General features: G+C 40.2%; 1 protein-coding gene across 1 annotated transcript; it reads left to right on the forward strand.

Moving 5' to 3' along the window:
* Positions 1-588: 588 nt before the first annotated feature.
* cdhr5a (cadherin-related family member 5a) lies at positions 589-10825 on the forward strand. The gene is made up of 14 exons (XM_068577777.1): positions 589-799; positions 2824-2996; positions 3974-4033; positions 4130-4219; positions 4308-4394; positions 4720-4824; positions 4914-5099; positions 5296-5386; positions 5815-5912; positions 6000-6206; positions 6826-6939; positions 7037-7103; positions 8036-8196; positions 9024-10825. Exons 1-14 carry the CDS (start codon positions 709-711, stop codon positions 9576-9578), a joined length of 2085 nt encoding a protein of 694 aa, XP_068433878.1. The 5' UTR covers positions 589-708; the 3' UTR covers positions 9579-10825.
* Positions 10826-10916: the final 91 nt, after the last annotated feature.

Raw genomic sequence — 10916 nt, forward strand, 5'->3', positions numbered from 1 at the left:
ACACACACACACGCACACACACACACACACACACAAACACACACACACACACACACACGCACACACACACACACAAACACATAAATATATATATATATATATATATATATATATTTCATATATAATTTCATATATATGTATATTTCATACAGATTTTTCATATATATATAAATATGTATATATACATAAATATTTATATATTTATGTATATATTTTTAAATGTACTTATTCCACTCTTGACAGTATTATATATATATATATATATATATATATATATATATATATATATATATATATATATATATATATATATATATATATATATATATATATATATATGAAAAATGGATGGATGTATTTATGTACACCTTGAAACCTGAAGTGTATTCATCCATGTGGGAAATGTTTCCAGCTGCCAACATTCCTCTGCTGGACTACTCCCAGAATGCACCAGGGCCAAAGATACAGAGTGACCCGTCCGGCTAAAGCAGATGCAAGTATTTTAGTAGGAGGCAGCGAGTCCTCTGCTGGCAGGCGCTTTATGCAATATGCGCCCGTAAGATGAAGTCACAAACATCGCAACTGTAGTCGACTCCCACTCGCCGGGCAGCACAGACGGGGCATTATGTGGACGAGTACCAGCTGGTACCACGGGCTCCTCATCCTCCTCCAGCACTTCATTTGCTGGTGCCTTTTGAACATCGGGACATGGAACTGCAATGGAGGAGCCGACCTGTGGACATTCTCCTCGGATGTATCGTCGCTGTCAGCTTTTGTGCGGTTTGTCCAGCTGAACGACGTGAGTAGAGCTGTGAGGTCGGTGAGGTTGGTGAGGTCGGTGCAGGGCGGGAGAGATGGAGATGCTGAGGAGGCTCCAGAGAGCTAGTGGGACTTTATGGACTTTATGAACTCTATATCTACAAATACACACATAATTTTAGGGGCCTTAGCTGGTATTTCACCACAAAAATACAGATATTCACATCATTTATTGTCAATTCTTAGTAATTCTTTCCTTTCCCTCCTTCTCGATATTTTGGGGCCCGACAACCGCTTTAGAAGAAAATACATGACGAAATCGGTTGTTTTGAAAGGGTTCAGACTAAGACGAAGGGATTTATTTTCGGTGCAGCGTGACAACACTAAAAGAAGCACAAAGTATCAGCAACGCTGGGACTTGACGTTCCGCCTTCAGGTTTGATTAAGAATGGGTTGAGATGAGCTGGTTTGAGCGACATGGAGGCGCTGGAAAGCATCCTCTGCTACGTAGGAGCTGTGTTGTTTTGGCAACACGTCAGCTGATGTCCCAAAAGCCAGCCAGACAAAGTGTTTACAAAAGAAGGGCCCTAAAGGTTGAAAGGGCCTTTTTCTCCTCACAAACGACTGTGAAGCAATAAAACCAACATTCACGGTTTTATCTGTGAACACAGCAGGTTACATACTGGTGCAGCACGACGACGTCTTTAATGCACTTGAAGCTTTTTGTGTTGTTGGTCAGTGATGCTGCTGTTGATTACCGCACAGGGGCTGGTGTTTCATCTTTTCTGTTGTTGGATTTGATTTGTTTCATGCTTTTATGATTACTTTGTTTCATATATTATGCGCTTCATGCGTCTTTGGAATTTCTCATCCACAGAAAAAGTGAAGTGCATCCCTCAAAATGTTGGGCTATTCCTTTCAGTACAATATTACGTTTGTCGCCTTAGCATTTCTTGGTCCTTATTTTTATAGTATTATAGAATTTATTTAGTTTAGAAGAACTGGTGGATTCTGGGTAGAGGCAGCGGATCAATTTGCTCTGCAGGGTTTTACAAAGTTAAAGTGCTCAAAAAGAAAACACTGTGTGATTGTTATACTATTATATCTTATATCAATAGCTTATAATTACTCATGCATTGATAGAACATCTGGATTTTACTGTTATAGTATACTTTATTTTCAACTCTTATTTTCATTCTGGATTAAACTGCTGATTATTATCTCCATTAATCAATCGTGAAAATAGTGTGAAAATGCCCTAAATCAAGTAAAACCTTCACAAGCCAAAAATGTTTCATACATAAATATTATTAACATTATTAAAAGGAAAATCTGCAAATCTGGAGACATCAAATGATTTTACAGATAGATAGATCGATCGATCGATCGATCGATAGATAGATAGATAGATAGATAGATAGATAGATAGATATTACTGGTTGTAAACTTTAGAGATCAAACACTTCTGAGTTGGATGTGTGTCCAGTAGTCTTTCCCAAAGAATGTTGCATGGGAGGTCAGGGTATGACTGGGAGTGTTATATTACAAAGTGATCAGATTTGAATGGGCCAGGTCACATCTTTTACAAAGACTTCAGTCGTTTTTTTTTTCCACTGTGAGAAGTTTTGTCCACTGAATAAATGATTATGAAAACTTTGACCCAGAGAGGAAACGATTTGAAATTTAAAGTGACGACGAAGTCCAAATCGGTTTAGAAGAAGATAGGAAAAGAGGGATAGTAGCAACAATGAGCTTTCTAAAGACACCAGTCAGTCTCCAGGGCATTAATCCAAACTTCTATTTTTTTTAATGGTAGTTGCCCAATAATAAAAAATGAAATTAGGAAGAGGTAGGCCACCATGTGTCCCTCGAGCGTTGGGAAAGACCTTGCTCACTCAAGCAGTGTATACTATCTAATTGCTGGTGTTTGAAGTCCTGTAAACGTCAAGTAAACATGGTAATAATATTTATATTATATTGTAATAATAATACTGTCCCATATAAAAGTGTAATGCATGCAGTAGTCTCTTCAGTATCTCATTGGTCCACTCTCTCTGCTCTCAGTCTGCACGGTGCCTCCGGGCCCCATCACGATCACAGAGAACAACACGGCCGACGTCCAACTGGTGACTATCGTCTCCGGCAACGACGTCACGCTGACCGTCTCAGTGAACCCCGAAGATCTGTTATACCTGAAGGGAAATGCCCTGATGGTGAAGAAGGGACTGGACTATGAGGTGATGATGGATCCTAGTCTGAGACATGTGATCCTGTCAGCTGAGAGGAAGATCCTTGGAATTTTTTTAATTTCTTTTCAAATTGTGTGATAGAAATCTACTTTATAGAACATTTTACCTTTGAAACATAAAATGTGAAGGTGACAGAGGTTTTCAAGATGACATCCAATGTATCTTTTGCATTTCCTTTAAACTATTTCAAGGTAATTATCGGTAAAAGTAGACACCGATAAACTAATATCAGCCTGTTTGATTTATCTCTAATCCAGTTTATTCACATGTATAAATAAACAGGAAAAATGGAGATTATAATCAAAATGACTACTGCTGAGTCGAAACTAATCTGATTGGACAGATGTCAGTGATTCATCAGTGAGGGGAGCAAATCAGAGGCGTGGAGATCTTAATGGGCTTTAAAATGGATATTAATATTAAAGAGCACCTTGACTCATTAGCACAGACTGCGTCTTGTTTTTACGCACTCAGAAGCGACAGAAGAGGAAGTAGCTATACGTGCAACCAATACTGGTTAAGACATTTTTCAGCAACAAAGATGTTAAAATGAACTGAAAAGCACACAGTGAAAAGGTTAAAGTCCCAGACCGTGGTATTAACCTGTCAATCATCCTGTAGCCCCGCCCTAAAGCATCCCCTGCTTTATGGTCAGTTTGGCTCTAAATAATAAATAAATAATTTACTAAATGAACATCATGCTGGAATGAAGAAGAGTTGAAACTAGACATTAAGACATAAATTCATGTTTACAATGTTTACTGAGGGAATAAATCCAGAGAGAAGCAGAGTCATTTATATAGACTTCTATACAACCAAAGGGGTCATACTACAACTTGAAACCAAAACAAATGGATTTTAATTTGGGGAAATGTAGCCACAGGAGTAGTTATTGTAACTTGAGTGCCATCAGATGATCAGCAGTGGTGCATGAACTCTTGATATAACCACTGTGTGTTTGTCAGTCATTGCACAGTGCAGCTCTGGTGGTGTGGGTGCAGTGCAGCAAGGCCGGATTCAGCTCTGTAAGTTAAGCGAAAACACAATACCAACAAATATGCCAACACTACATAACGTAAACATCAGTCAGTGAACACAGCACGTGCTTGTTTCTGCTCCAGGTGAACGAGTCGGTGGAGGTTTTGGTAGAAAACGAGAACGACAACCCTCCGAACTTTGCACAAAGCCACTACGTCCTGGAGGTGGACGAGGTGAGGGCTACTGGTGTGTGTGTGCGTGTGTGTGTGTGTGTGTGAGGTGTGAACACGATGAGGACTACAGTACTTTTGTCTCCTGCAGCTCACACCGGTGAACTCTAGTGTCGGACTGATCGAAGCGTCGGACGTTGATTCAGAGCCTCTGTTCTACCGCTTAGAGCCAGCGACAGTAAGAACATATGTAATGATGACTTGACTTAAATGTTGTGTTATTTGACAGCAAGATACTGAGGGAACATCCAAATTATGTTTATTTATTATGTTTTCTCATTTTGATATTACATGTTCATGACATATTATACAGGAGCCGTTCTTGCCATTGTAATGTACATATTAAATGTAATACAGTTTTTGGATTATATTTTTATGACATTTGGATTTGCAGACTCTCAAGGTTCCGTAGAGCTGCGCCTTCAGTATATATATGTATATATGTGTATATATATATATATATATGTGATATATGTTCTCTCTCTGTCTCGCTGCTAAATCAGGATAAATACTTCCGCCTTGAGAACATTAACACTCCAAAGATAATCGTGAAAAGCATCCTGGACTACGACGTCGTGCAGAAGATCTCTCTGGTTTTACATGTGCAGGTATAGTCCCCGTTTATAGAACACGACGTCCCGTTGTGGCCGATCTCGATGACCTTTGACCCCTGGTGAACACGTGTCACATGTTTTAGGATACGCTCGATGGCTCCGCCTCCGACAAGCCCTTCTTCACCTCCGTGGCTTCCATCACGGTGCAGGTGAAGGACGTCGATAACCGTCCTCCGTGGTTTCAGCCTTGTTTGAGGACCAACTCGGGAATTGCTAAACTGTGCGTGAGCACCGGCTACAGAGGCAAAGTCAACCTCACGGAGAAGGAGGTGAGCTTCATTTATAACGCGTTCCCTCACAGCACCTGTCCAAACACATTTCACGCGAAAAGGAAACTCCAAAGTTCCCGTTTAGGGCTGGATTTATGGCGCACATCCCCATCCCCCAATTCTCATGGATTCAACCAAAGATGAGCCAGTAAAACTCTTGACTGCAGAATCAGTGGGTGATGGCTTTGATCCACAGGACGGGCCGTTGGTGCTGGAACCCGGTCCGGTGTTCGCCAAGGATGGAGACAAGAACTGCAGCGAGCAGATCAGCTACAGAATCCTCCGAGGTTTGAACCCAACAACACTATTTATTTCTATTTAAACACGCCGTGTTTGGTAACTCCTCCTCAACGGAAGAGTCAGCTCCAGCTTTCAAGATTTTACCTCATCATCATCATCATCATCATCATCATCAGTAGTATTCATTGTAGCAGCAGTAAGCTGGAACAAGACTTAAGAAAATACACTGCCTGGACAAAAAAAAAATTGCCAACTGGATTTAACTTCTACTGCCTACTGTACAAGCCTGTGGGGGCGGGGCTGTGATTTGTGACTTTTTTTTTGGCCAGGCAGTGTATAATATATAATAAAACATGAATATGTATGCAGGTCTTCCTTCAAGCCTTCAATAAACAGCAGTAAACTTCAAGGCCCGAGAAACACATTTCCTCATCAGCTTTTTATTCACAGTGACGACATTTTGTTTTATCTCCAGGAAATGAGGGAAGTATTTTCCAGATTGATGAGGAAACAGGAAACATCTCAATGGCGAAAGCTGCGGACATCGTCGGCCCGATAACGCTCACTGTTCTGGTAAAATAGAAAATCTCATTCATTTCCTTAATGCAAGGAAAATGGCCGCCCACTTGGGTTTAACGTTGGTCCAACTCCTTCTCTCAGGCATCCCAGGTCACCAACAGGGATCAGTTCTCGGTGACGCAGGTGACCATCGACGTGATGAAGAAGAGCAGGAACCCTCCTCGCTTCGAGAAGGAGCGATACGAAGGATTCATCTACAGCAACTCGGTGCCCGAGAGCATGATCCTCCGAGACCGGGGAACCAACCGGCCCTTCAGGGTCCGAGCGCGGGATGAGGACTTCGCCAATGTGAGTGTCAACTGATAACTGATTCTTTTATATCGATAACGATTCTCACCATTAATCTGTTGCTCCAGATTTAAAAAATAAATATAATCAAAGGGGGTTTTGCTGGAGGTTTACAAACCAAAAATCAGCGCAGTTTACGGCTGTTTTTAGAGAAAGTAAGCTTCACAAAAGTCGTTGTTCACTTCCCGCTCTGCAGCAGACAGCAGAAGAACTCAGTTTGAGATCAGCTGGTGAACAAAGTGGGGCATTAAGAAGCGAAAGTGATGGATATTCCCCTCAGGGGGGCTGGTGGAGGCTCAAAACAAAACAAAAAGAGAGAGAACACTGAGTCACACTCATCAGTTGGACACAAACACAAAGACTACTCAAGAGTTAACATGCTGTACTTCATCCTGGTCATGTAGGTTTAAAATAAGCATTCAAAGACATCGCTAGTGCTTTTATAAGATGACACACAGAATGTATTTCACATGTCCAGAACCAAATGTTGGGAAGAGAGAAGCTTTAGAAGCTAAATAGACAGATTTATATATAATTTATATTGTTAATGTGCGAGAGTCGTTGCTTACTGTCTCATAATACCTCACATCTTTATTTCTATGCCCTTTATTGACGTCAGGGTGCGAATCCGGACATGAAGTACGAGGTCCAGTACAGCAGCTACGTCAACGTGACCTCGGACGGGTTTGTGATCCTGAAGAGAGTCGTGAAGACGGAGTCCTTTGCGCTTCAGGTGACGGGCGAGTCCAGACGTTTTCAGATGGAGACCCAATGAAATATCGTTGCATCCAACTACTGACACTCGACGTTTCTTCTCTTTATGAATGCAGCTCCGAGCCGTGGACACGACGACAGGCGAGTTTGGAACAGCGGCCCTTTCTGTTCAGGTCATACCAGGTAAAACATGAAGATTTCAGCTATAAAATATATCATGTTTGATATAGTGAGTATGAATGACAATGTATTGCACATTATGTGAAAGCTACATATAATTAAATTGAGTTTATTATACTACACAGTTTTTTAAATTTAAAATAGGGATCTCCCTGGTTTAAAATACAATCTAATATTCATAATTCTGTCATTAGAAACTTTTCCTTCATAGAATCCAATGGATTATCGTTCTGGATGACCTGAATTTACAGATAATTTTGAGATATTTAAAGGGAAAGTCAGCCCACTAGCAGAAGAGATTAATAATGTTTCAACTTTTAAATGAAAAAAAGTAATAAAAAGTCACAAAAAAGTTTTAATTTAGTACGCAATAAAAAATCACTAAACAAAAAATCATTGTATAGTACATCATGAAAAATGTGATTTAAAAACTCTTTTGAAAAGTCATTCATGTTATACAAAGTCATACTGTATGCAATTAACAAATAGCATTTCCTTACAGTATAATCAATGACATTGTAACTATATATATATATATATATATATATATATATATATATAGAGAGAGAGAGAGAGAGAGAGAGAGAGAGAGAGAGAGAGAGAATATATAGAGAAAAAATATTATACAATTATAAAGTATATCATAAAAAATGGCACACAATTTCATAAAATAGTATAACATATAGAAAGTCAATAAAATTGTAATAAAGTCATAAAAACATCATATGAAAAAGGCTTGCTATTGTATTCCATATTATTTTGTAGGTTATGTTATGGTAAGTCAAATAAGACATATAATGAAAAGCCATAAAGTAAGTAAATGTCCAAAAAGTGGTCAAAAAGAAGTCACAGTGTGGTGAACAGGCTGATGTCCGAATAATTTCAATAATATGAACGTTTAAATGAAAGATGATATAAGCTTTGTCGCGGCGCAGCGGTCGCCATCCCGTCCCCCTCCAGCGTGGGCTACCGGCCGGGCGACATGGCGCTGCTGGGCCTGGTGATGGCGGCGCTGCTGGTGCTCTGCCTCATCGTCATCGGCTTCCTCATCTCTCGCCTGTGGAGGGGCGACGGTAGCATGGACAAGATATGCGAGGTCAGTCAGGTCTATTAGAAATCTATCAATTCAACTTGACATAACATTTCTTATAACAATTTGGAAAGTATTAACTCCTGCGGCCACCAACACTTCACCGGCACTACCTGCTTTATTAATGAGAAGTTAATCATGTGTGTTCCCGTATTAATGGAATACTTTGACATTTTTGGCTTTCAATGAGATGAAAATATTATTCTCATGGTGATGGTAATGAGAAATGAAAACTTCCCAAAGTTATTATCAAGCATATCAACTTCAAAGCATGTTTCTCATTTCTTGTTGAACCTCAACTTAAATCAAGTGAATAAATGTTAAATTGCTAAAGCGGTAAAAGCAAAGGAAGTCTTCAAAATGAAATAATCTAAATTTTACGTTTTTTACTATAAATAATCTTTCTCATTCGTGCCTCACTTGATGAATTATTACGTATTCTGTGAGGTCCTCGCTATTTAACTTTCAATTTATCACATACAAAAAACACTTTGTCTGGCAAGAAATACTTAATTTTGGCATTTAGATGATCTTCACAGCTAGAAACACAAGGATTTTTGTCCTGCCATTTTCAGTAGAAAAAACATTGATAATTCATCTTTTCCTCTGGAACTATGAATGTTTAACTAGTTGAATCTCTCCACACGGTGATGTTTAACTTTAGACTACAGCTGTTTAAAGTTGCTGTCCAGAGCTCCTCTGAGTATTCATGTCTGAACAACAGAAGAGCTCAGTGTGACAGACCCAGTGAGTCTTGAGCCCTCTCTCGGGGCACAATGAATAGCATGTTCATTAGCTGCCGTGTTGTTGAGGGGCCTCTCTTCCCTCTGCAGTGCTTGGGCCCCTGCCTGAAGTCGGACCAGCCCCGGTCCGGCCACAGGGACTCCCTACAGTACACCAACGACGGCTTCCAGACCGAGGGCGACCCGGGCCGGGGGAATGAGCGGCGCCGGAACAACGCCCCGCCCCGACGGAGCACCTTCCCCCAGGGGCGGGGCCGGGTCCTCCCCATGGAGAGGCACTGCTCCTCCTGCGGAGGCCACACCAACCATGTGGCTGCAGGGAGCCCCTCCGCGAGGCTCTCCAGAAGGGGCCGGGGGGACGGCGACGACGAATACGAAAAGAGGTCGACCAGGGCCAAGCAGAGGAGGAAGGAGGGCCAGAAGACCGTGTGGTTCAAGGAGATCGAGGACTCCTCCGACATCGAGGTGGAGATAATCCCGGACGCCGTGCGGCCGCTGGAGGAGGAGGTGGAGGAGCAGCTGCAGGTGGATGGGGACGTCGTCAGGGACCCGGCGGCCCCGCAGAGAGAGTCTGACGGCAGGCAGGAGAGCCAGAGCAAGGAGCTAGAGAGCTCAGAGAAAGAGAAGGGAGGCCAAGAGGACTGAAGGGCTGAGGTTAAAGGTCAGCCTCCAGTCGGAGAATGAAACTGAGCCGCTTGTTTTCTTGTTTTGGAGACAAACAGCTCCTCTGGAGAACCAAACCTCAAGAACACTTTAAAAAAAGTATTTACTTTCTGCTGCGAGCATCTGAGGATGAAACGCTCCAAACATCTCCTGAGAAACACATAAGTAAAAAGGAAGCTCCTGCTCGGATAAACTGGTTGAACTGGTTTGTTTACAACTTGACTGAACTCACGTTCGACCAGTAAAATGTTCCATAACGGATATTTCAAATCACTTTCTATTGAGGCATCATTTATAAAAGGTGTATGTGTTGTTTAGGGCTTCAAGTAATTTAACACTTTAAATTAAACTGCAGATTATTTTCTCATTTAATTCAATATAAATGTTGTAAATCCAAATGTCCAACTAATAGTTAAAAACCCAAAGTTGTTACATATTGTCATAAGAGTAGGAAAAGTAACATTGTCTTTTCTTGTTGCAAATATTGGCTTTATTATTTGTTAATTAATCAATTAACACTTTATAGTAGAATTTATGTCATGTTTAACCACAACCCTCTGTTCTTAGGTTACTGATATTATTAAGAACGGTCTAAAGTTATAACTGTTGATAAGTTGAAATCAATAAATGTTATTCCAGAAAGTTAGAGCCTGAAGCAGACGTTTACAACTTACAATTCATCTATAAATCATTAGTAAATCATTGAATTAATAAACCACATAATAGTAATTGTTTTGTTTTATAAAAAGAAAAGATGCCTTACTAGAAAGTGATAAAGGTTTTATGTTGGATCTACAAGATTTTTTTTGTATTAATTTGATTAAATATTGATTTGTGAAGAATTTAATTCACCTGATCGAGACGGAAATTCCCATCTGTGTGTAAACTTTCAGGTCATTTACATATATATTTATTTTATTGATATAAAAAACACCATAATAGTTTATACCAGTCAGGTAATCAGCTGATAACTAGTCAGCAAAAAAAAGGGGGGGGGTCACAGTCTCGTTCTGTACGAGTTTTACTAAACGGTATATTATAGCAAGACAAACTTTAGCTACTGGAAACTAAACAGCTGACTGGACGTTATGACTATTTATACTGGGAAAGTCCGTAAAATAACTACTGTTATGGATGACTCTTTGATTAATGTAGTTGATTTTCTTATTTTATACAATGTAAGTGATTGAGGGAATAATAAAGTTTGAAGGATTTGTTGCGGTCGCCTCACTGGGAAATTACAATTTGTTTGAGTTTCACAGTCTACTAAAATTGTAAAAAAAAAAAAAAAAAAGTTAGTTTGGTCTTTTTATACTTTTA

Source organism: Clinocottus analis, unplaced genomic scaffold (assembly GCF_023055335.1).
Source record: "Clinocottus analis isolate CAN_PGR_092001 unplaced genomic scaffold, fCliAna1.0.p SCAF_1, whole genome shotgun sequence".
Taxonomy (NCBI): domain Eukaryota; kingdom Metazoa; phylum Chordata; class Actinopteri; order Perciformes; family Cottidae; genus Clinocottus; species Clinocottus analis.

What these genes read in the sequence shown, in the direction of transcription:
- cdhr5a (XM_068577777.1), top strand. Translation starts at nt 709, where the DNA reads ATGGAACTGCAATGGAGGAGCCGACCTGTGGACATTCTCCTCGGATGT. An exon ending in CGATAACGCTCACTGTTCTG is followed by an intron (nt 5,913 to 5,999) that starts GTAAAATAGAAA and finishes TCCTTCTCTCAG; the next exon opens with GCATCCCAGGTCACCAACAG. An exon ending in TTCTGTTCAGGTCATACCAG is followed by an intron (nt 7,104 to 8,035) that starts GTAAAACATGAA and finishes GTCGCGGCGCAG; the next exon opens with CGGTCGCCATCCCGTCCCCC.